The following is a 26,053-nucleotide window of genomic DNA, read 5'->3' on the forward strand; positions in this document are numbered from 1 at the left end:
ACAGATCCTCAAAAACAGGACACTCTGGATCTTCTATCAGTAAAGAACTGTAGAATTGACGGTACTGGGGGGGTTGAGAAGGCTGTGTAGGTGTTGACTGGGTATGTGTTGGAATTGTGCTCGACTGGCCTGCTACGGTGGCAGGCGGAGTAGGCACTGGTGATTCTAATGACAGTGGTGTGTCTGGTGCACTACCAATGCCAACTATTTTAGTGCCACTGTTGAGATACCCTAAACTGCCATTATACACCAACTCCATGCATAACTTTTCAAAAGTAAGTTGCTGGTCAGGAGCCATGTTGCGAACACACTCTGCCACATAAGTGAAGTAGTTGTCATGTTTGTCCGGGTTTCTTTGCAGGACTTGATGTGCCCGCATCATAAATTCTTCATGTGCCGCTGCTTCTCCTTTTTTTCCTTTGCCACGCATTTTTTTGGCACGGGGGAGTGGTGGAGTGGGTTCCAGGGTGGGTGGCGGAGTGCGTGCCGGAGTAGGAACTTCGTTAGATGTGCATGCATTATCAGATAGGACAGATAGGTCTGGGGTTGCAGGTGGGTAGTCACCAAGCTGTAAAAAAATTGAACATGTTTACTAATCAATTCTATTTACTTCTAATTTCAGTTCCCTACCAGCGTGAATGAATGGAAAGTCATCGCAGAGGAGTTTGAACAGCGATGGAACTTCCCAAATTGCGGTGGAGCCATTGATGGCAAACATGTCCGCATAGCCCAGCCTATCAATAGTGGTTCCTACTATTTTAATTACAAGGGCTATTTTAGCATTGTACTAATGGCTGTGGTGAATGCCAACTATGAGTTTATCTTCCTGGATGTAGGAAGGAATGGCCGTGCATCGGATGGTGGCACTTTCAAGGACACAAAGTTCTACGAAAGGCTCATAGCGAACACCCTTCACTTGCCGTCTGTCCAGGAAACTAAACAGGGGCTTAACTTTGTTTTTGTGGCTGACGAGGCTTTTGGCCTGCACGAGCATGTCATGAAGCCATATGCGCAAAGGGGCCTGAACCATGACAAAAGGATCTTTAACTACAGGCTATCCAGGGCACGGCGTGTTGTGGAAAATGCTTTTGGCATCCTGGCAAGCCGGTTTCGCATTTTTCACACTGCCATTAACCTGAGGGTGGACAAAATTGACTGGGTTGTCACGGCGTGCTGTGTCCTGCACAATTTGCTCCGCAGAAAAGCCACACAGCAAAGGGCTACAGGCACAGCACTCCAAGAAGACCAAGAACTGCCAGAGGAGGTAGTGCAGATATCCTCCTTGCAAACCCCAACACAACGCTACACAGGGAGTGCACGAGCCAAACAGGTGAGGGAAGAGTACATGGCCTACTTTAATGGGGAGGGCGCTGTGGATTGGCAGGAGGAATCAATTAGATAGCCAAAAAAATAGACTCACCGATGCAGACTGCGAATTCTCCTCCTCCTCCTGCGCCGCGACTTCTTGGTTTTCCTGTTCGACCATAAGGACTACTCCTGTCCTCATCGACTCCTGGCTGAGGGTGAATGTCAACCGGTCATAGTACCAGAGCGATGTTTGATACATCTCGTCGACTCCAGCACCAGACTTCTTTGCAGCCTCCATCTTCTTGTGTTCCTTTAAGAACACCGTGCGCATATTCTGGATGCGTTTCCTCACCCATTCAACATTGGCCTCTGGGTGAAATGGAAGACTGTAGCGTGCCAACTCCTCCAAGGCTTGGTTTCTTTTCATTTTGTTTGAATACTCCTTGGATTTGGTTCTCCACAGGCATTCGTGTGTACGATATTTTTCAATAAACCCTTCCAAAAACTCTTGTTCCTTTGCGTTGGACATTGGGACTGTAAAAAGATAAAACCATTTTAGTTGTTATAGTTATACCCATGTTTTGTTTCATATTTAAATTTTTATAGTTATAGTTACCAGTTTACCTAGTTCTTATGTTTTAAGTATTTAAAATGTTAATAAACTTTTATGAAAACCACTATACATTTTATTGTGCAGATTGCTATTCACACACACAGGTGAATGGGGCCTAGCAGAGAGGAGTGCTTGGAATACTGCAATGGTGGACAATGGTTTATGTATATATATCTATATATACACAAACACACACACACAGGTGAATGGGGCCTAGCAGAGAGGAGTGCTTGGAATACTGCAATGGTGGACAATGGTTTATGTATATATATCTATATATACACAAACACACACACACAGGTGAATGGGGCCTAGCAGAGAGGAGTGCTTGGAATACTGCAATGGTGGACAATGGTTTATGTATATATATCTATATATACACAAACACACACACACAGGTGAATGGGGCCTAGCAGAGAGGAGTGCTTGGAATACTGCAATGGTGGACAATGGTTTATGTATATATATCTATATATACACAAACACACACACACAGGTGAATGGGGCCTAGCAGAGAGGAGTGCTTGGAATACTGCAATGGTGGACAATGGTTTATGTATATATATCTATATATACACAAACACACACACACAGGTGAATGGGGCCTAGCAGAGAGGAGTGCTTTGAATACTGCAATGGTGGACATTGGTTATATGTATACACACAGACATGGGGCCCACCCAAAAAAAACAGTGACATGGTCGGGTGCACGGTTGCCAAACCAGTGCTTTATACACACTATATACATTGGTGGCAACAGTGGGCATGCATAGAAGAGCATTGGGAGTGCAAACATACCAGGTTGTTGTTCTGGGAGATGAGACAAGAAGGAGAGTCCAACTGCTGCGCCAGCGCTGTTTGCTATGTGGAAAAACATGGCGCCGGGGGAGTGTTTAGGAAATGCCACTCAAATAGGCTGGATCAAACGACGGACGCACCGACGGACGGACGACGGAGGCGGCAAAAAACACTCACGATCTGCATACGATTGACGGTCGGTCGGCCTGGGATTGACAGATCCTACCTGCAGCACGTAGGACCAAAGATGCGACCAAACGAGCGGCGTGAACGCGCATTTGATCGGAATCGGATCAAATAAATGTCAAAAACACACGATAGTACATACAATCTGCATACAACCGGTCGGAATTGGATCTAAATTGACAGAATCGTGCCCTAGTCGTCCTGGTGTGTACCCAGCATAAGGAATATTGAGCTGCTGCATTTATAGGTCAGAAATAGGAATGAAAACCCCTGGTCCTCAGTGCCAGGTTAGATGGGTCGTATCTCTGCTCCCTACCAGTGCCTGCTGTTATATAGTGTCAGTAGGGTCCTGGAAGGGCATTTCTGAGGAAGTAGACTAAAATTTTTTGAAAGAACAGTTCTGATTTTTTGCAGTAGTCTGAATAACTCCGAATTGGCTTTTTCAGTGCTGGGAAATGGGAAGCAGCGTGTATTACACAGGAAGGCGTTAGGTTATGTTGGTGGGTGACGGATCCTGTTTCTTTGCTTTGGGGGAAGCTAGAGTATAGGCAGGGTTTATATTGCAGCAACAACAAGAGAAAGCAGCCACATGACGTCCATTCAGCCTGGCAATTGTTGACGCAAGAGTCCCCCCCAGTATATAAATCTTCTCACCTATCTGTTTATTGCAGCAGAATCCCTCAGTCCGCAGCGCATCTAATGCGACACCATTATCACTTATTACTCTATATGGCTGTAAATGGCAATGCTTACTCGTATAAATCACAGCTGCCCAAAGTGCAGGAGAATACAGTAATGAAACGGTGTCCGATGTAATAGGCATCACGGAACGGAAGGAGTGCACCTGCTACACGCTTGGCTTTGTGTAATGTAAAGTATGGTTATTGCAGGAATTTTACATGATTACTTGCTTATTGCTCATTTGGCACTAAGGTCACCAAGATATTTCTCTGCAGCACTATTTGCCAGGAGATGGACCATTCCTTCTGACTGTGCTTACCCGGGTATGGGTCCAATGGTCGACACAGCAAAAAGGCCAATGTGCATTAGTTCCACACAGAAAAGGTGTACATGGAATAAGGTTGACGTGATTTTTTTTTTCACACTTTTGGTCAACATTGACATCATATGAGTGTACCCCCCTCCCCTCGAATGGCTCGCTGCACACTATTCTAGTCTGCGCTTATGCCCATTGGCATGGTAAAGTATGAACAAGTGGTTTAAAAAAAAAAATCATTAAAGGTACTTGTTTCCTATCTGGGCGCCCAGGTTTTCTACGTACGGCACCGTAATGAAATCGCATCGCATCGTACACACACACGATATTGAACGATGCGATGCGATCCGATTCGATTTCCCATAGGAAACAATGTGAAATGGCTCAATTTAGCCAAATTCTCATAGGAACAATAGTAAATGGGCCAAAAACACCCCTGAACATTGAAATGTCCCCCCAAAAGTAGTTTACGCCACCCCGCCATCAACGTGAACCCGAAGCGTGGCGAGCGCAGCGAGCCCGCGAGGGGCGGCGGTACGCGTCCTCCGACCTTTTCATGCCCTACTATCCACGTCGGCGTGGAGTGAGAATAGAATAGTGTGGCGAGCGCAGCGAGCCACCGAGCCCCGCGAGGGGACGCGGATACCTTCACAGTTATACGCGTCCCCTCGCGGGCGACGCGGACAACTGGGAAGCCCGCGAAGGGACGCGTTTACCTGTGAAGGTATCCGCGTCCCCTCGCGGGGCTCGCCACGCTTCGGGCTCGGTGGCTCGCTGCGCTCGCCACACTATTCTATTCTCACTCCACGCCGACGTGGATAGTAGGGCATGAAAAGGTCGGAGGACGCGTACCGCCGCCCCTCGCGGGCTCGCTGCGCTCGCCACGCTTCGGGTTCACGTTGATGGCGGGGTGGCGTCAACTACTTTTGGGGGGACATTTCAATGTTCAGGGGTGTTTTTGGCCCATTTACTATTGTTCCTATGATAATTTGGCTAAATTGAGCCATTTAACATTGTTTCCTATGGGAAATCGAATCGGATCGCATCGCATCGCATCGTTCAATATCGTGTATGTGTACGATGCGATGCGATCCGATTTCTCTACGGAGAATAGCATGGTGCGCAATTAACTTAGTGGGCGCCCAGATAGGAAACAAGTACCTCATTAAAATCTTATATCCACGAATGCCTGTCAACCTTTTGCCTCAAACAGTGGTCCATCTTTTCACTGTCCACCATTCTACTGCATACCGCTTCCCCCAACTCCTCCATTAGTTTTGTTCCCATAGCCCGTCTCAAGGGCCGAGAATACACACGACTTACTCTGTGGTAACTGTGTACTAGCAGCTACCAATAGTTAGTTTTGCCCTTGTCTCCTATGCTACGTACACACCCCTACGACGTAAGCAAATGTCATGCGGCAGGTCTGATCCAGAAATGGGTCCCAGTTGCTTTGCGCGTGATAACCGGCCCTGGTGTGCTGCATCGAATGTTTGGGGCCTGTACCTAGAATGCCGCACTGTGACATAAGCAGCCTGACCAGCCAGAATAGGCCTGATTACTGCAGGGTGTAGGCTGGTTTATGCTGACACTGGCAATTTAGGCAAGCGTTGTGCTACTTGGGTTCCTTTTAAGTTTCATAGGCAAATTTATTAATGATGATTGTGTTTGGGAAACAAAACAGGTGTGCTAGGTAATGTGCTGCGAGGAAGCAATGTGACCCTTTATTTTGGGTGCCTGTAACCTGCAATTAAGTGTCATCAATCTGCTAATGTCACCCAATATTTTCTCTAGTGTCTGTAAGTACTTCCAGTTGGTGACCTACCTATGTTTTGTGTTGTGTGGTTGCAAGCTTGGCTTTTTCTGTGGCTGAAATCCTAATAAGCCCGGCACATCTAATGCATAGGCTGCAGGACTACTCCAGCCTGGCCTGTGCTGCCCAGCTAGATAGTCTGCTCTCTAACGACAGCATGAATGGGGAATAATACATAGGAGACTCAAAAAAAAAAAGAGGACCGACCTGTACATCTGTACATTCAAGAGAAATAGTAAATTGTAATCCCAAATCATCATCATCAAAAAAAAAAAAAAATGTATTGCTTTTCCACTAATAGGCACCAGAGTTTGCTAAAGGCATGTTCACAACTGTGGTTCTTGTGCAATCACATGAAAGCTGAATTAGTAATTTAAATAGTGTTTTGGCTTTTGTTGGTTTTTTTTTATGGGCACCACCCCATGCAACATGCTATATTTTGAATGCCCTGTTCATTGTGGAACGTGACATGAAATGTTATCGGTTCAAAATGAGTAACAGGTAAGATATCGGAATATATATGAAGGGTAACCCTGATGATGGAACCACTTGTATAAAACCTTCAGTCAATAAAATCAAGACCCACTTCTACCCCTTTTACACCAAAAGCCAGGTCGCACCCGGGTTTTTTGGACCCAGATGCGACCCTGCGTTTGGTCCCTTGTACACTGGTGGCTGCCCCTCCTGCACGACCCCCTGGCAGAGGTGGTTCCCGCGGCGCTTGGAGATGACATCATCTCCAAGCCGGGACCTCCGATCGCTGCGCCGAGCACCAGATCGTTGTGCTGGGAGCAAGCCCAGCACCAAGGTAAGCTGCTGTGCTGCCCCGTGCACTCCCCCAGCCCTCATCCGGGAGGTGAATGGATGCCGGACACAGGCATCTATTCACCTCCTCCGCTGCTGTCTGCAGAGGACAGCAGCGGAGGCTGTGTGCGCCCCCCCATCCAACCTGCCGATGATGAGGTCCGCAGGTTGGGATTCCCCCATTGATATAAACGGCCCTCTACCCAGGTCCTAGCCGTGTTCTACCCAGATCAGGACGGCTTGACCCATTTTCAATGCCGCTGACCCGGGTTTTTGCGGAGGTGTAAAAGGGGTATTACAGAGTCTAGGTGGAAGCGGCATCAAACTCAAAGTTCCTTCCAAATGTTCACATTGGCACATGCTGACATACTTTTTGCTTATTATTTTTGCAATTATTCTGATACAATTTGTTTATTTTAAATCTACATGTGATAAACCAGCTTCATGTAGAAATATACAAGTTAGAAATCCAAAGCATTTTACTAAGGTCTCCAAATCTTTCATGTATGTATCCAGGTAAATATCTGAGGTCGTGTCAGTCAAGATAAAAATGACAGTTGCTGGCGTAAAAGATTACTGATCACAAGTAGGCACATGGAAAGTGTAGGATTCACATCTCCTGTAACAAATTGCCTCCTTTACTCCGAGAACACAGGCTCTGTAACTCCATCCTCACATGTATTAATACATGTGATAGGTTTGAAGCTGTCCAGTTTATTATGTCTTGCCAAACATTCTGACAGGGGTACCTTTACAAGATGTCACCTTTATCCGGAGTAAACTGAGATGTGTGATGTACTTGCTGCGGTAATCAATAATGGTATCCCTCTTGTACACTTGTTGATTGTAACCTCCAACGCGTTTCCCCACCTCTTATAGTATCAGCGGCTTTTTCAAGGAGAAAGAAAAGTAGCAACTATCACATGTATACCAATTTATAATTGAAATTATCAAAAAGTTAAGCCGGTGATACTAATCAACACTAACCATTAATGGTGTCAAATCTGCGTCACAGAATTGCCTATTAACCAGTTGCTACGGACTAAGCAAAATCCACTCTGCTTATTGACTACCACTGGGATACGGTCATATTGTCTACAGCAATTAGGTCGACAAGCATTAGGTCTACACCACTGGGTCGACCTGCATTTAGGTCGACATGACTGAAGGTCGACATGGGGAAGGTCAACAGGCAAAAAAAAAATCTAGCGATACCCCATAGAAGCCTATGGGTTTCTGACGCAAACCCACCGCCACCCGCATCGTCCCCCCCCCCCCCCCCCCCCCCGCCTTTACATGTGTCTGGGCAGTACAGAGCTGTGCTGCCCGGACATGTGACCTCCTCCTCCCTGCACTAAAATCCTCTTCCGGGTTCAGGGAGGAGGAGAGCCCGGCGCAGCGCCGGGTAAGGGAGGGAGGGGGGAGCCGCGACTCTCACCGCAAAGGACAGCTCTTAACACAAGAGCTGTCCTTTTGCCATAATTATCGCATATGTTAGAACATATGCGATAATTATGTATGCGAAGGGGGGTGGAGCTGAGCCGCGATTTTTAGAGAATCTCCCCCCCAGATCTATTCCTGTTCTTGTGCAGTTCTATCTTTTACATGATAGTCTAATTGACTGAGCAATGAGGCTAATAGATGGAAAGCTGATTGTGTAGGAAGATATTTTCATATGCACAGAATACTTCCTGCCCAGTTATCCGTAGCCTGTGTTTCTTACTGCATACAGTGCTCAGTTCCACCTAGATATCCCCGGATGGATGGATTTTTGGAATCTATAGGTCTCCTTCAAAACATACCGTATTGTAAGGATGGACACCAGAAGGCCGCCATCGAAGGTTTCAATGCAATGGTAACTAACCATTGTATCAGATTCATTTGATGAGAAATGAAACAATTAAAAAAACACCTGATTTATAATGTATTTGAACAGGAAAGCCATAGATTGTTGAAAACGATAGTCACAAGAAAAACATTGTTGGTGTTTAAACCATCGAACATCTATGTCCGTCCTTAATTAACTGCAGAGCTGTTTAGCAGTGTGGTTGGTGGAGGAGAGCGGATCTTCTGCTAACTGCTCCTCCTCATCTCTTATGATGCCTCAAGCTTATGTTCAGTAGTTCAGGAACCCAAAAGAAAGCAGAGCAGTTTAGATTTAAATAAACATTTTTTGGGGCGAGGTGTGGTCCTGTGTAAATACACAAGGTCCAGCAAAGCAATATTTCCTTCTGCTTGCACATATCATTTTATGCTGCAAACTTTTTCTTCTTCTTCCCCTTTTCAGTAAATAGAAGGCTGCACAAAGTTTTTTTGGAACATTTCTCTGTACGGTCTACTGTGTAGTTTAACATGTGCACTAATTAACATTGCCAAAACATTGCACCAGTATTTGCACAGATTTGTAGTCTAACCGCTGATAGAAATAGTCTTCTGAATATATTGGCTCATAGTCCAGGTGATCAGCAGTTGTGCCCCATAACAGTTTGAAGGTCCATAAATAAGCATGTTTGGTAATGTTGGCTGAATCCGCCTTATGTAGGATAGCTTATGGGTAATGAAGGCTAGATACAAGGTTGATGTCCTCCTGTCTTGAGATAAATAATGAATAAAACAATGGGAAGGTCAATAACATTTTGGAAAAACAGTTTACGGTACTGGTTTCCTAGCACGGCCACAACGATCATAATCGCGGTCATCGGGGGTAAAATCGGGGCCATCACGGGCATCGCATGCGCAAAAAAATCGGGTGCGATGGGCCAGACGCGATGCCCGCGATTTCCCCATAGAGAACAATGTTAAATGCCTCAATTTACCCGCGATGACCACGATTTCCCATAGGAAACAATGTGAAATGGCTCAATTTACCCAAATTATCATAGGAACAATGGTAAATGGGCCAAAAACACCCCTGAACATTGAAATGTCCCCCCAAAAGTAGTTTACGCCACCACGTGATAAACGTGAACCCGAAGCGTGGCGAGCGCAGCGAGCCCGCGAGGGGCGGCGGTACGCGTCCTCCGACCTTTTCATACCCCTACTATCCACTAGGGCGTGGAGTTGAGAATAGAATAGTGTGGCGAGCCACCGAGCCCGAAGCGTGGCGAGCGCAGCGGATACCTGTGAAGCCCGCGAAGGGACGCGTTTACCTGTGTAGGTATCCGCGTCCCCTCGCGGGGCTCGCCACGCTTCGGGCTCGGTGGCTCGCTGCGCTCGCCACACTATTCTATTCTCACTCCACGCCCTAGTGGATAGTGGGGGTATGAAAAGGTCGGAGGACGCGTACCGCCACCCCTCGCGGACTCGCTGCGCTCGCCATGCTTCGGGTTCACGTTCATCGCGGGGTGGCGTGAACTACTTTTGGGGGGACATTTCACTGGTCGGGGGTTTTTTGGGCTTTCTGGCCCATTTACCATTCTTCCCTATGATGATTTGGGTAAATTGACCCATTTAACATTGTTTCCTATGGGAAATCGGGGTCATCGCGGGTAAATTGAGGCATTTAACATTGTTCCCTATGGGGAAATCGTGGCCATCGCGGGTGGACCATTTAAGCATTTTTAGGCGCACACGACGCAACCGACCCGATTTTTCACTGTTTTCAATGCATTTCAATGGAAAAATCGGGGGCATCGTGTCGGTCGCGTCGCAGGCCACTAAAATTACCCCCGATGGCCAAGATTTGTGGCCGTGCTAGGAAACAAGTACCCAGTTTACTCTTGACCATGTTTTTGAGATGGTTTTACATAAAAACTCAGTTTGTAATTGGTTAAAAGTTGGTCCGGCCCGGAGTGATGATTTTTAGCTGTAATCTGTGCCCTCGCTTGGCTCTTGCATAGAAAAAGGAAGGGCATACAGGGTTATATTATTTATATTAAACCCAGATGATAAGTAGGTAGAGGGAGAGTGTTTCCAGTTAATGTCAAAATTGATAGTTCCATCTGTTTTGTATTTTCTCAGCCTTTGTCTGCATCCACTTAAATAAATACTAGCTAAGTCAGAACGCAGAGAGCCTAAAGACCCGGGGCTGGCAGGCAGGCAGGTCACACACATTCCTATGTCGTACTTCACAAAGCGTCTTCAGAAGAGACAGAATGCAGGATGCAACTACCAGTGAGGTTTGCCTTTCTTTCCCTGGAGGCCTGGTCTTACATTCCCGGCCACTCCTGGTGTTACGGTTTCTCCCCCCCTGGATACTACATTGCTCGGATACAGTTACTGTAGCTGTACTGCTTTCTTTTCTGTTGTTGCCATTGGGGTCTGTAGCAGTGCACATATGTAAAACATTTTTATTTACATTCGAGCAATCGGTTACATTTTAGAATGAGATAATCCCATCCCCCAGGTTACATAATTACATAGCGAAGAATGGAGAGAGGGCCCTGCTGGTCAGAACTTACATTCTAGGGAAACTGGGCCGACACAAAGAGGGGAGCAGAACTGTAGGATGGGGGTGCTTTCCCTTCTGTACCTTGTTAAAACCCTAGATATATTTTAACACCTCTATAATGGTCCCCCTTTTTCCATCCATCCATACATACATACATACATACATACATACATTCAAATCTTTTAATCATTTTGTGATGTAGGCCATGCACAGTTTGCCTGTCTTTGTACAGTCTCTAATGTATTTATATCCTTCTGGAGATATGGCTTCTAGGGGTGTCAAAAGAGTTGATCGCAAAAGCCAAATCTTTCACCAATGGCCGAAACCATGTGCACTGCAGGTAGGGCAGACTTGATTGTCTAGTTGTTAATCTGGGGTCATTCTTCTGTGTTTCAGTTCATGTTAACACCCTTAACCTTTAACCTTTTGTTGTTTATCTGGTGTGTATTACCGGATGGTTGTGTAAACTAGTTTTACCACTTTAATGCAAACTTGTTAGTGAGTGAAACTTAAAAGCTCTCTCTATAAACAGTCCTCCAGCGAGCGAGCAGCCATGATTTGCTATGTGGTTTGCTGATTAGTGAATGAACCCAGGATCATGCTTATCAATTTAAAATCATTGTGTGGGGGTACCTAAGTTTCTATTGACTGCTATGTGGGTGTTATCAATGTGGGCATCATGGACAGTGTAATAGTTAGCATTACTGCCTCACAGCGCTGGGTTTGATTCCCACCATGGTCCAAACTGTGCAGAGTTTGTATATTCTCCCAGTACTTGCGTGGGTTTCCTCCGGGTACTCCGGTTTCCTCCCACAATCCAAAAATATACTGGAAGGTTAATTGGCTTTCAACAAAATTAACCCTAGAATGTCTGTGTGTGTGTACATGTGGTAGGGAATATAGATTGTAAGCTCAACTGGAGCAGGGACTGGATGTGAATGATCAACTATACTGTGTAAAGCGCTGCGTAATATGTATGTAGTGTTCCTTCTAAAAATGCCGGCGGGCAGGGCGCCGCTGCACGGAGCAGCGCAAGGGGGGCGGACCGGGCCCGCCGACATCAGTTGTGGGTGGTCCCGGGCCGCTGACATCACAAAAGGGGTGTGCCCAGGCCACGACGTCATGAAAAGGGGCAGGCCCGGCTGCCACCGTCACTAAAGGGGGCGGGTCTAGCCCCGCCGAAGTTGCCGTGCTGCTGGGGAAGCGCCGGGAATCGCAGTCTAAGGCGGCGCTGCGGTTCCCCATGCACACCGTCGGGGCAGGCACCAGGCTGTTTTAGCGGGGCGCAGGGTGCATTTTGCCCTTTAAAAATCGGGCAGGGTGTATATAAGAAACTTTGGTACTTATGTAATATCTGGGCTCCCGTTTTTCTTATGAGGCCTCGTCCCCTCGCGGGGCTCGCTGCGCTCACCACGCTTCGGGCACGGTGGCTCGCTGCGCTCGCCACACTATATAAAATCAACTCCATGCGTAGTTGGATAGTAGGGGTATGAAAAAATGGGGTGCATTTAACATGGGAGTCCAGATAATACATAAGTACCGAAACTTTTAATAAATAAAAAAAAATGCCCAGTGGCAGTGATGTGTTATTACATTGCAGTAAAGTAGCACATTAGTAAGGAGTGTCAGTCCTTAACTGAAAGCGCTGTACAGTGTACAAGATGCCTAGGTGTCGGGTTGTGACTGGGATAACCTGTAAAGTCTTTGGTTACTATACAAACACATACATACATACATACATACATACATACATACATACATACATACATACACTATATTATTACAGACAATGAGAACGCTTCTGGAATAACCTGTCTGTACTCATAGTTTTTGTAAAATACAAGCATGCAGTTATTTGCCTAGAAGTTCCTTATGATGGTCTGTATACGGGCTACATGTTAGTGGGGCACTCCTTCGCTGTGTACAGTGCAGGCAGCTATTTGGTAGGAGATATATAGGACACTGTTGCATTTCAAATCACTCAGGAACTGGTGGATCCCTGATGTATGAATACCAGCTATCCCTTATTCAGAACCTGTTATGTGGTCGCTTGTTATGAAATGGCGACTCCTAAATCAATTTCCTCCTCCATATTATCTCTTGTAGTGGACTTGATACTACAGTATATATATAACCTTTTGGGGTTTTTGAGACTCAAGTGTATGATTTTTTTTTATTTTTAAATTAAACTGTAATTGCCATGCTCTTGGCCATTCCTCTAGTCTACCTGGATCCCCAATCATTTGTTTGACTCCTCCTGGTATGTTTACCCTATTACATAATTTTGGGACATCTGCAAAAAAGCCATACTTTCCCTTCAATACCATTTGTTATTTTGTAATGTCACCTGCATATACATTAAGAAGCACTGGTCCAAGTACAGATCCCTGTGGTACTCCGCTGGTAACATTACTTGTGTGAATGCACTCCATTTATTACAACTTTCCGCTTTCTATCCTGCAACCAAGATCTTATCCATTCAACCATCTTAGTACCCAATCCAAAGAGTCAAGTATTACTAAAGTTTAGACAAGCTACATCTACGGCCCCATCCACTAACTAATACTTTTGTCACCCAGTCAATTTGTTTGGCATGATCTCTCGCCATTAAATCGATTCTGTTTAGGATCCTGTAAATTGCTGTATATGAGGGATTCTGCAACTTTCTTTTAAATGTGTTTCCATTATTTTTCCTCCTACTGATGTAAGGCTCACTGTTCGGGAGTTGCTTGCTTCTTCCTTGCTTTCACTTTTGTGCAATGGGGCCACATTATATGCTTTTTCCAGTCCTATGCTTTTCTACCCTGGTTACTGCTTCTCAAACTTAAATTCAAGATTTTGCCCATGCGCACACCTCCCCTCCTCCCTGAAATAAGATCCCTCACTCTATAGGTGTGTGTACATCGTGCAATTTGGTTGCTCCACAATTTTGGCTTAATACAGTATCTCTCAGCAATATTACTACCCTCTGTTCACCATCTACCTACAGTACTCATTCCCCATGCCATCTGTCTACTCTCTTCCCTAGATCGTAAGCTCCTAGGAGCAGGGTCCTCTTCCTTCCTGTTCTCACAGCCTTCTCTAGCACTTCATTGACAGCCTTCACCTACTTAGCCCGGAATTCCTCTTGCTCATTACTGTTCGTCTCTTCTAGTTACTCTATCCTGCTAGCTGTGCCACCTTTAATTAGAGACACGTTCCCCCCCTTCGCAGCTTACTTCCCAGCTGCATTGGGTACTGAAAATTGGGGTGCTCTTAAGCATGTTCTTTGTATGTTCTGCCTACTGTACTGTACACCCTGTACTGTCCTACTGTTGCCAGATGTACAGCTCTGCGGACCTCTTGTGACAACTCCTAAATAAGATTTCGAAGTCACCACAAGTCATGATACATCATAGCAATGCGTTCTAACCAACTAGGATTAACCCAATGGCTTCTGAGCTTCTTTGCATTTGACGTTGCTTAAAGGAAAAATGTTTACTGAGCTATGACCTGAATGAAGTACTGCTGGATGTTCTCCTCTCTCACGTTATAATGCTGATGTTAGTGATATCCATTTATAAAGTGGGCCGACAGCAGTATTAACCAACCACAGTGGGCGGGGGAGGAGGCAGCGCTTAGAGCTGCCGCTGCTCCAAGCGCTGCCGCCTCCATAGTGTGAATGGGAAACGGGTCGCTCAACCAGTTTAACCCTTTCACATTGCACAGCAACACGGCAACGAACCGGTAAGAACCCTTTAACGGTTGGTATTGCTGTGTTGCTACCTGTTTTTCGGGATCCGATAACCCAGGGGTTCACAATCTTTTTGTAATCACGGCTCCCTAGAGTATCAGAATTTTTTCACGGCACCCCTAAGCCCCCAAAAATATATATATATATATATAATTAAGTAGATAGTGTTTATATGTGCTTCTTAGGTTCAGTTATGTGGTAAAGGGCAGGATTTGGTTCTGATTGTACACATATTATGATTGGCAGCCACCAGCACTGGTTTTGTCCAGAAATAATTGATCATAAATAATTTGAATTGGTCCTGGACAACCAACCCGAGGCACCCCTGCAAGTGTCCCGAGGCACCCTAGGGGTCAAACCAGCAAGAAACCGGCTTGTACCCGGTAATTAGTTGCGATGTGAAAGGGGTATAACAGTCCAGAACTTCATAAATGATAAAATGGAGAGCGTTAAACAACCAACCAATCAGCTCCTGCCTGACAATTTTCAAACGCAGTCTGTGACATGGCAGATAGTAGCTGATTGGCTGGCTGTTTATCACTCTCCATTTTATCACTTTTGAAGCTTAGTGCATCTGGCCCCAGGTTTTAGTCATAACAAGGTCATAACAAGGTGTGAGCACAGATGGTTAAATCAGAATGACTGAGGTACTATTTAAGACACCTGTGCTCAAGTATTTATATCCGGGGTAGCCAACTCCAGTCCTCGAGAGCTACCAACAGTTCACGTTTTCCAGCTCACCTCACAGGTGCACTCCTTACTGACTGACACATTGTAAAAGATCCACAGGTGGAGCTAATTATTTCACTTGTGATTCTGTGAGGAGACCTGGAAAACATTAACTGTTGGTAGCACTCGAGGACTGGAGTTGGCTACCCCTGATTTATATCGTTTAAATCCTGGACTGTTAATGTGTCCTTGAGGACCATAATTGAGAACTCCAGAACTACAGTATACCAGGCAGCATATCATTTCCAGCTCTATGTTTATTGTCCGTTGTTTCTCTTTGCTTTTGTACTTTCATTTTATTGGGTTCAGTAATGAGTCAGAATGCACTTTGACCCTAATTGCTATAAAACATCTCAGGTTAACAAGGGGGGAATTTATGATGATTCTAACCGGAAAGATAATTTGGGCAGGACTATATTGCACAGGAACAATACACAATGTCATCTGTGAAGATACTCAGCATAGTGTAGCACAGGAGTGGATCCCCTGTGGAACACCAGCTACTGTGGATCTAACACTCCCATCATGCCTTGATAGTTTTTGCTGCGACGGGACATGCTGGGTGTGTAAATAACAATATTTTCTATATATTAATAGCAGAAGGAGACTTTTACACCAAATTACGGTCTTGAACCATGGATTTGGTGATAATATTGGTGTTCTAATTGGTTGCTTTGTTTCGGAGTTATGTGGCAAAACAGCTGCCTTCCATTTACAATGCATCACCACTGTTCTCTGGAAAATGTGACTGTCTGTGAACTCTTCTTGTGCACCTGCTGGGTGACCTGGAACATGTGACCTGCTGGATGGTCTGGAAACTGTGACAGTTATTTGCCGGGATTTTTCGTAGAGGGTGATATGTGGTAAAATGTTCCACAACATCCGCTTGTTGTTTTTCCACAGCCTCTGAGTATGTGGGAGCCTCAGGACGGCCGCCCATATCGCCACTCAGCTAATCAGGCCCTGACCATCTGCCTTGTAACACATATGCAGCCTTCAAAGTTTCCATAGTGGGGATTATTCTGATTCACTCGGAAAAGGCACAGTCACTCTCTAATGGACAAAACCATGTGCACTGCAGGTGGGGCTGATGTAACATGTGCAGAGAGAATTAGATTTCGGTGGGTGGTGTACTTCAAACTGATATCTATATTGCAGTGTAAAAATAAAGCAGCCAGTGTTTACCCTGCACAGAAACAATAAAACACCCAAATCTAACTCTCTGCACATGTTACATCAGCCCCACCTGCAGTGCACATGGTTTTGTCCATTAGAGAGTGATTGTGCCTTTCTGAGTAACCCCCAGTGTTCGTTTTTCTAAAGCTGGCCATACACTAGTGCGATTTTGCCACTTTTACAACAGATTTGGCCGTAATAGCAGGTGGTTTTTAACAAATGCGATATATCTCAACCAGATTTCCCTTGAACTCACCTGGCAGCTCTCCGGGAACCCTTCCGTGCTATATCGCATGTAAAAACTAGCACATCAAGTACCAAGTCGGATGGAAGGACTTACGGGGAGCTGCCGGACGAGTTCACAGGAAATTGTAGGCACCTTGTGCCTCAGACAAGTCGCACTAGTGTTTAGAATTCAGCAGATGTTAGATTTTCTATGCATTCTAACAAGGGTGCTCAATGTGTAGTTACAGAGGTAACACCAGCCTGTTGTGTTCCCAGTTCAGCAGGGAGTGGAGCTGGGAGAGCTGGGATGAGGGCGGTTTTCATTTCCTGCTGCCCAGGGTGTTCTTCATATTTCTGGTTGTTGGACAGAGAGGAAAAATATTTTAGCTTTCATTCCTCGAGCTTCAATAGAAGTGGAAACAAATGGTTAACAATCGTGGTGCGCGATTAAATGCACTGTGCAGCTGAGTTTATCATACACCAAAGGTATACATCCAGTGAAACACCTTAGATCAAGGGAATTGGTACAGAGTGGTATAACAAACAGATAAGCGCTCAGTGTATATCCAAACAAATAAAGGATTTATATCACCATATGTATCCAGAATTGTTTCAGCTGGTTTAGAGTGATAACCTGTAATGATAACCACCCTTTCGCAGGATATGCGACAAGGGGGGTATAACAAGAAAAGAGGATTAGTGCAAATTATCCTTTAAAAACACAAAGTTTTAATAAAAGTCCACACTTACAAACTGTAGACGTATAAAACAGCATAAAGGTTTCCAACAATGGCAAAACAGCAACGCAGGATGGAAAGACAAAGACACCCTCTTAGGGCAGTATTCAATGAGAAAAATTCTCTGTGTTTTATGGAGAATTTTTGCATTTTTCGCCTTGGACGGAGCATTTTGCTCTCCAAAAGTGAACCACCCTATTCAATGTGAAATATTCGCCGTCTTTCTAAGTGATTTTCGCCGTCTCTCTCCGTGTAGAAATTCTCCATCTTTTGATGGAGAGCTGGAATGTGAACTTTTAAAAATAAAAGGGTTTTTTTTTTAATTTTGGTGTCAAAAAATCTGGGTTTTTTTTCTGTGAAGGGGCATGTTATTTTTATTCATGTGCTTATAGCACATGAATATATATTTAATAAAAAAAATATATATATATATTTTTTACACAGTGCAGCCAGCAGGAGGCCGGAGCGCTGGAGCCGCTCATTAGATATTCATATATTCACTGCACCCGATCGTTAATATGCACTATCGGGTGCAGTGAATACTGGGTCCCCCGCTGGCTATAGGGGGGGGCAGCCTGTGCTGCCTGGGTCTCGGGGAGCCCTCCTCCCCTCCACATTCCTCTGGAGCAGCCAGGGAGACTTTATTCTCTCTGGCTGCTTCCGTCCCCCGGCTCCCTGAAAGCTCCCTGCCGCGGACGCTCGTCCGCTGCAGGGGTTAAGACTCGCCGCGAGTGGCGGCGAGTCTTAAATACATTGAATAGTGGGAGCAGGAGGCTCCGGAACAGGGAGAGTGCATGGCGAGAGAAAAAATCTCTCGCCATGCACAGAGAATTTTTTTTCATTGAATACTGCCCTTAGAGTCCAAAAGCGACCCGTCCGGAACAGGGGACTTGAAGACCAGGGATGTGATGCCTCTTGCAGTTGTACGCATCAGATGGAACCATTCAGCACACTAGAGTGTGAGTGTGCTGAATGGTTCCATCTGATGCGTACAACTGCAAGGATATACACTAAGCGCTTATCTGTTTGTTATACCACTCTGTACAAATTCCTCGAGCTTCAGAAAACTTTGTGGCACCTTCGCTGTAATAGAGGCTAATGACCAAATAACCTATAGTGACCTGTTCTCATCTGTAATAATATGTAAGATTACAGGCCTGCAAATAGTGTCCTCATAATAATCAGACCCATGACTCCCGTTTTGGCGGGTTGCAATGTGAAGTATCATTTTGTCACTTGATATTCTATATTCTATTGTACATGTTTACTTGGCTGTATTACACTTGTATGAAATTACTGTATTACACTATGGAAGCATTCCCCTCCAGGCTTTGATAACCAATTGAGTCTGACTGACTCCTCCATGGGGAAGGGACATATCTGAAGGATATTCTGGGGGTATTCAATCCCAGCTGCTTTTCCCGCCGGGCATAAATAGCGGCCATCAGTGTTCAATCCAGGCCGGGACTCTCCTGCTACAGATTCGCCTCACTATGGAGACAAATATGTATTGTCGAAAACCGTTTCCGACTATCGGCGCCCATTTTCGCTGATGCCGCAACTGCATATGTCTGAAAATATTCCGCCAGTCGGAGAAATGAACCCCACATTGAATAGGTAGAATTCCACCTAATAATCTCAGAAACGGCTGTTATTTCTGCCCAGCGTAAATAGCGGCCCTGAATTGAATAGCTCCCTTTACTGTTACAGTTGCTGTCCCAATATTGAAGGGAAATTGTGTGTGTAAAAGAACTTGCCTTTAGTGGTATTACGGACAGGAAGTGGATGGTGCATAGGCAAACCCCCCCTCCCCCCCCCCCCCCCCCCCCCATAACATAACCTAGTCTTCACTATTTGCTTTTTTATAAGCTCCTGAAATGTTCATGTATAACCTGTCCCCCTCTCTTCCACCATAGGTGCGCTAGCCAAAGTCCGTGAAAGTAAGAAGCATGTGGAAGAAGGCAAGATGGAACTGCAGAAAGCGAATGACATCGAGGAACGTTGTAACGTCGTATCCTACGCCACCCTGGCAGAAATCCAGCATTTCCACAAAATCCGCGTGCGGGACTTTAAATCACAGATGCAGCATTACTTACAGCAACAGATAACCTTCTTCAAAAAAGTGACGCTAAAGTTGGAGGAGGCGCTGCAACAGTATGACGCAGCCTAGCGCCCACGTCCCAGATCCGGAACTTGTTCTCCTCATTTTTCGAGGTTTAGAACTGGGGTTATAGTCTTTCACCCCCCCTCCTTTAACAACCTGTTGCCAACAATTGGCGGTGGTACACCAATGGTCCTACGCTTATTTTTTAGTATACTGTGATGAAGAGAAAAAAAATGGAACCATTATCCTCATAGATCCAGCATAGCACATTTATATTTAAATTATATTATCTATGCTTACACACTACCATTGTACCTGTCTTCAGGAGAACCGAGTACGCACTTAGCCTTACCGTTTCCTGAAGTATACAGCAGAGCATACTTTGCAGTGGACTAATTGACGCGTGAAATGTCATCAGTTGCCTTTATTTCTTTTTTTTTTTTTTTATTATTACATTTTCTGGATTTACCAAAATCCTCGGTTTACAAAACTTCTACTTGAGCAATTATTCAATTATTGTGCCTTCCTCTTTTTTCTTTTCTTTTTTTCTTTCCTAGTAATAAATTCATATTTTACCACAGGAGAAGAATGCATCCAATGTGAACGTTAAATTTGTGTTCTGTTCCTGATCTTTGTTCCTTAGTGAACCATTGCACGTATTGTTTTACTTTTTATTTGTGTTCAGTCATTTGCAAGGTGCAAACATAAACGTTTAACTCCCGTGGTTTATGTCAACCCAAGATATGCAGCCGTTGCCTGGTCACGCAAAATAACGAGCCTGGGACTTAACAGAGTTTTCTATTTGCTTTCTTCTTAACATCGGCATATAATATTTCGCCACTTTGTGATTAACCTGGCTATATTTATATATTATTATTTTTTTAAATGTTGTTCAGGACTTCAAAGACCAGCTTCTGACTAAACTCAATGGAGGCAGCCATTTTGTTCCTCCTGAGAATGCGGCCTCTTTACTCAGGACTAACGCCTTATGAAATGCGGTCATGATGTGTCTTAAGTGATGTCCCCGGTTTACCATGAACTGTTACGCTACATTCTAATGGCTGCCTACATTGTGTACAACGGGGGCTCTTTTTAAAATAGTTGCAGCAAAAAGCTTTTGTTACAAGACTAATAATGAAGCACAAATGCAAGAAAACCTAATTCCTTCCAGGGACAGAACGGTTTGCAATATGGCTGTGTTTAACGATCATGTGGTCTTTTCCGAGTCACAAATCCTACCCTTTATGCAGATATCGATTGCTGGGATGATATTTATTTTGTATGTCTCGTAACCAACCTATTTGTTTTTCTATATTGTAAGTTTTAGAACGACAGCAGTCAGAGGTTTATATTTATATAGCAGGTATTACAGATCTGCAATTTATTTTCATTTTAAATGACATTTTGGGCTGTCCAGTACCTCTACCACCTCTGTAGCATGATGCAGGGATTAGAGTTTTTAACTTTTTCTAGAAAGGTTATTTATATAAAATGTTTATACATTCCTCTCTCGATCTTGAGCAGATGGCGTCATACCTAAATATTCAGTTTTGTGGCGTTTGGTGACTGAGTCACTTCTCTGTGTCCTCATTCTTTGTGGCTTTAGTTGGCTATTTAATTATGAAACTTGCATCTAGGGATGCCAATCCCGGGGCTATTTTTCAATCCCGGGATTCGGGATTGTAAAATGCCTAATCCCGGGATACGGGGATTGAGTTTGTCAATAGAATGACAAACTTTAGTCCCCCCCCCAAACCCAGTCTAACTCACCCAGCCATTGCTGCAGGAGCCGGGCAGTGATGTTCAGAGGCCGGCTTTTCATTGGGGGCCGTGTGCGGGTGGTCTGGAGGCCTGCAGATGTGCGGGAGCCAGGCAGCGGTGGTCTGGAGGCGGACTTGGAGTAGCCGGGCGGCAGTGAAGGCGGCACGGGTACCGGGCGGTGGGTGGGCACGGAGCTGCAGACAGGCTGCGCAGCGTGACCTCTGACATCAGGTCACGCTGCACACAGCCGCAGAGCAGCGCGCCGGGGTTTGGGAGAAGCCGGGCAGCGTCTGAGCTGGTCTCAGCGCTGCCCAACACTAGATTCGCGCATGCGCAGGACAATCCCGCAATCCCGGGATTGGAAGATCCAATCCCGGGATTCAAATCCCAGCGTTTTTAGGGCCAAATCCCGGGATCCCTCCGATCCCGGGATTGGCCACCCTACTTGCATCCAATTCACTCTTAGAGCTCCATCCTCCACAATTCGGCCTCCTCCATTTTAAAATCTCCCTTTCTAAAAAGAAAAGTTTGAGGGTCACTTGATCTATATTCCTCCAAGCTGCTGGGAAGGACATCCAGCCACACATTGAGGTGTATTCAATGCCCTGACGGTGAGCTATGACGTTGAGCAGTACCAATATCTTGCCATCAGTATTCAACTCGCCCCCCTTCAAACGCAGTTTCCACCTAGCTGGTTCTTTTCAGCAAGGTGGAAACAGGAAGTGTGCCCCTTAAAACGGTGAGGCACGCCACAAAACGGTGGATTTGCTGCATTTGCGGAGAACCTCACTGTTATAAGGGAATATAATTTTCCCAGAACGTTGAATATGGCGAGCGGCCGGCAAGGGGGTTTGATGGCGAGAATGGCTTGTTATAGGCGAAACCTCACCAAAAACCGCACAAACCCTGTTGCCGGCCGCATTGAATACCGCCCACTGTATTTATACTAATTGCATATGTGCTGAAATATGCGATTTGTACTGCAAAGGACAGATCTCCCAATTAGAGCTGTCTTATGTGATCAAAACTAGTCACTGGTTTTATACACCAGGGGGGGTAAATATATTAAGATGGGAGTTCTAATGAAGATTGGATGTTGGATGTTGCACAAAGCAATCAATCAAATTCTATTATCTTCTAGAAGGTGCTCGGTAAAAACGTAGAATCTGATTGGTTGCTATAGGCAACATCCCGTCTTCAATAGAACTCCCTGTGGCTGTTACAGGTGGTACTGGGAGGGATCTGATTTGGATCCCTCTGAAATTCCCATAGACTTCTATAGGATCACACCAGCAAAAGCCATGGAGTCCGGGAATTGGTGGGCTTAGTACATATGGGAAATGTGGCCTAAGCCTGAAAATGGGCATTTGGGTGTATTTTTCCCTCCTGATATCCTGCCCGCTAACGTATTTTTTAAGAAGGCAAAAACATTTCAAAATGCCCACATACATTTAATTTGTTTCAAACTGCCACCACCCTGCATATTACTCCCATTTACTCCAAAATGCCACCACCTGGTATAAAATACACCTAGGTGCCCTCCAAATACCGCAAACATGTATTAAACACTCCTCTATGCCACCCAGACCACCACATGCAAGGCACTCCTTGTCCCTCACCCTGTAGCGTTCTTACCTTGATAGCTCCAGTTGTGATGGGAGAAGACAGGAGGCAACTATCCTCTGATTGGATGAGATGTGAGATCTCCCTGCAGTGTAGGTAGGAAATGACAAGGCGCGGAAGCTGGCTGCTCCTGTCCAGTATTATCTGCTTTATAACCAGCTCTCTGGGAAGCAGCTGGCATTGGTGGTGCAGTCTACCAGAGGTTTCCACCCAGAAGCTTGTGTGTGTGCTAAAATGTCACTCCCGACACTGTCACCACTTCTACAGCCAAGTACAGTGTGTAGGTATAAGCTGCAGAGTTACCGGGTTCTCTAGAGGCAATCATTTTTTGTGCACTTTCTAAACGTGTGTGTTATGTCGTTTATTAAACACATTTGTCTTACATGTTCTCTAGTCTTAGGAATGTGTTTTTATTTTGTGATCACTTATCTGGAATTCTTATTATCTAGAACAGGGGTGGCCACACCTGTCCACAAGATCTACCAACAGTTCATGTTTATCAGGCAACCTGTGGATCTATATTTGCAATGACAGCAGCATGTTTGAAAATGTGATAGTTAGTAATGACTACAGCTGTGCACCAGCTAGGTGACCTGGGACATGTGACAGTTAGTAATGACTACAGCTGTACACCAGCTAAGGTGGTTTGGAAAATGTGGACCGTTGTTAGATCTTGAGGACTGGTTTGGCCACCCCTGATCTAGAGCACCGGTTCTCAAAGTCCGTCCTCAGGACCCCACACAGTGCATGTTTTGCAGGTCTCCTCATAGAATCAAGTTGAAATAATTAGCTCCACCTGTGGATCTTTTAAAATTCATCATTCAGTAATGAGTTCACCTGTCGGGCGACTTGGAAAACGTGAACTGTGTGGGGTCCCGAGGACTGTATTTGAGAACCACTGATCTAGAACGTTCTTGATTATGAAAATGGGGAAAGAAAACGTTAATGGCTTTATTTTGGTGATCTACCTATAGTGATCAGCAAGCATGTCTAATCTGTCTGCACCAGGAGGAATTCTGCAAAACAATGCAATCAAGAAAAGAATGTTGAGAACGGTGCGGTGAAGGGGGAGATCTTGGGCCTGATTCTCCCAGTAACAGAACAATAAAAGCCTTGGCTGGAAATCCTTAGGGTTGTACACAGTCTGGGTAACTGAAATTGGTACTTATGTAATATCTGGGCTCCCGTTTTTCTTATGAGACCGCGTCCCCTCGCGGGGCTCGCTGCGCTCGCCACGCTTCGGGCACGGTGGCTCGCTGCGCTCGCCACACTATATAAAATCAACTCCATGCGGAATTGGATAGTAGGGGTATGAAAAAATGGGGTGCATTTAACATGGGAGCCCAGATAATACATAAGTACCCTGAAATTCATACTCAGCCTATAACAGTGGGCACGTGGGGAAGTCAGTAGGTGCAAGTACTGTAACCATGGATTTCTACTGTGGCGCTCTAACGGAAAGTGTTCCATTACTGTTACCATTGTAAATCACAGAATGTACCCCTCAGCTTGACTAAATAGTTACTGGGATGATCTGAATAGCTGGATGACGGAATGGGTTACATTCAGTACCTATTTACCAGCATATATACGGACACAAGAGCTTGCCCTCCAACCACCGCTCTGAAAGAGCTGCTTGATGCCAAATACGTAGGGGCAGATCTGCCGGAGAAATGCAAAAGTAGAAAAACATTGGTCTTTCTTGTGCCGTTATCATTGGTCAGTTGTTTTCAGATTGAACTCAATCATCTGTGTGTTCTAATGTCCCAAATCTGTAAAAAATGTTTGTTACCTAGGTGACAGCAAGCTAATAAAGATTTAACCTGAAGGATTTTAGACGTTGTACCCCTCTCTTTACCCATTTCAATGTGGTATAAGAAAGACATTTGTTCCATCACGCTGTTTTACATGTGCAAAAGTAAAGATTCCCTTTTTTTTTCTTTTTTTTTAAAGAGGAATCCCTCAACCTAAATGTTTTATTCTAAAAGCTACTGTAAGTTATAAAAGTTGTCATTCTAAGCCATAAGTCGGTTTGTAAGGAAGGGGCGGGCCTTATTGTGGTTCACTCGCAAAGTAAATTTCCTTCTCAAACGGACAAAACTATGGGCCTTATTCTGGTTCACTCTAAAGGTGCGTACACACGGGCAAAAATCGCTGTCAATATGGTCGCTGAGCGACCATATTGCCAGTGATTGGAGTGTACACCGGCGATAAATTGCCGGGTGTGCGCTCCCATTTTCAGCCCCCTAATGGTCACTGGTCGGAGGACTATGCTCCTCCGACCAGCGACTTCCCCTGCCTCTTCTCCAGGCAGTGTGACATTTTCATCAGTGACCACCTCTGGTCGCTGATGAAAACGGGACGCTGAGTAATATATTGCACGCACCATTACTTTTACAGACTGAGCGTTTTTGAACTCGATCAGTCTGAGTGCTTGCAAAGTGGAGTGAAGTCACCACCCTGCACTTGTAGTCACCACCCTTGTATACATCCCGGTTGACCAACCCCCCCCCCCCCCCCTCCCCCTCCCTGTTTTTCCCAGTTCTGTTGCCACGCCCACATTACACCTATACTCTACAGGAGTTCCTTTGCTGGGCCATTTCTACTTGAGCCCACGAGCGTACACGACTGGCCAAACCCGCACATGTGCTTTGCGAGTGATCAGAATAAGGGCACAATCTTAAATGTTTTGATCGAAATATGACCATAATCCTCTCTTATTTGCTACATGCACACTGTTGCAGTGTATTATTTTAGGCGCCAATAGAAGATCTTTCTGTTTTGACTACGTAATGTTCATGCAGCATAATATATTGGTCAGCACGGATGGTGTAATGGTTAGCATTACTGCCTCACATCACTAAGGACATGGGTTCTATTGCCACCATGGCTCTACCTGTGCGGAGTTTGTATATTCTACCCCTGCTTGCATGGGTTTACTCCGGGTACTCCGGTTTCCTGCCACAATCCAAAAATATACTGGTAGGTCAATTGGCTTCCACCAAATTGCCCCTAGAATGTCTGTGTGTGCGTGTACATGTGGTAGGGAATATAGA

General features: G+C 45.2%; 1 protein-coding gene across 1 annotated transcript in view; it reads left to right on the top strand.

Annotated features, from left to right (window-relative positions):
- Positions 1–24,833, top strand: part of SNX18 (sorting nexin 18) — a 51,450-nt gene extending 26,617 nt beyond the window's left edge. Inside the window, exon 2 of the mRNA XM_083153776.1 lies at positions 19,426–24,833. Within this exon, the coding sequence (XP_083009902.1) occupies positions 19,426–19,679 (254 nt within the window). The 3' untranslated portion in view covers positions 19,680–24,833. The remainder of the gene's footprint in view (positions 1–19,425) is intronic.
- The last annotated feature ends 1,220 nt before the right edge of the window (positions 24,834–26,053 follow it).

This window comes from Crinia signifera, chromosome 1 (assembly GCF_055691185.1).
Source record: "Crinia signifera chromosome 1, ASM5569118v1, whole genome shotgun sequence".
Classification (NCBI taxonomy): domain Eukaryota; kingdom Metazoa; phylum Chordata; class Amphibia; order Anura; family Myobatrachidae; genus Crinia; species Crinia signifera.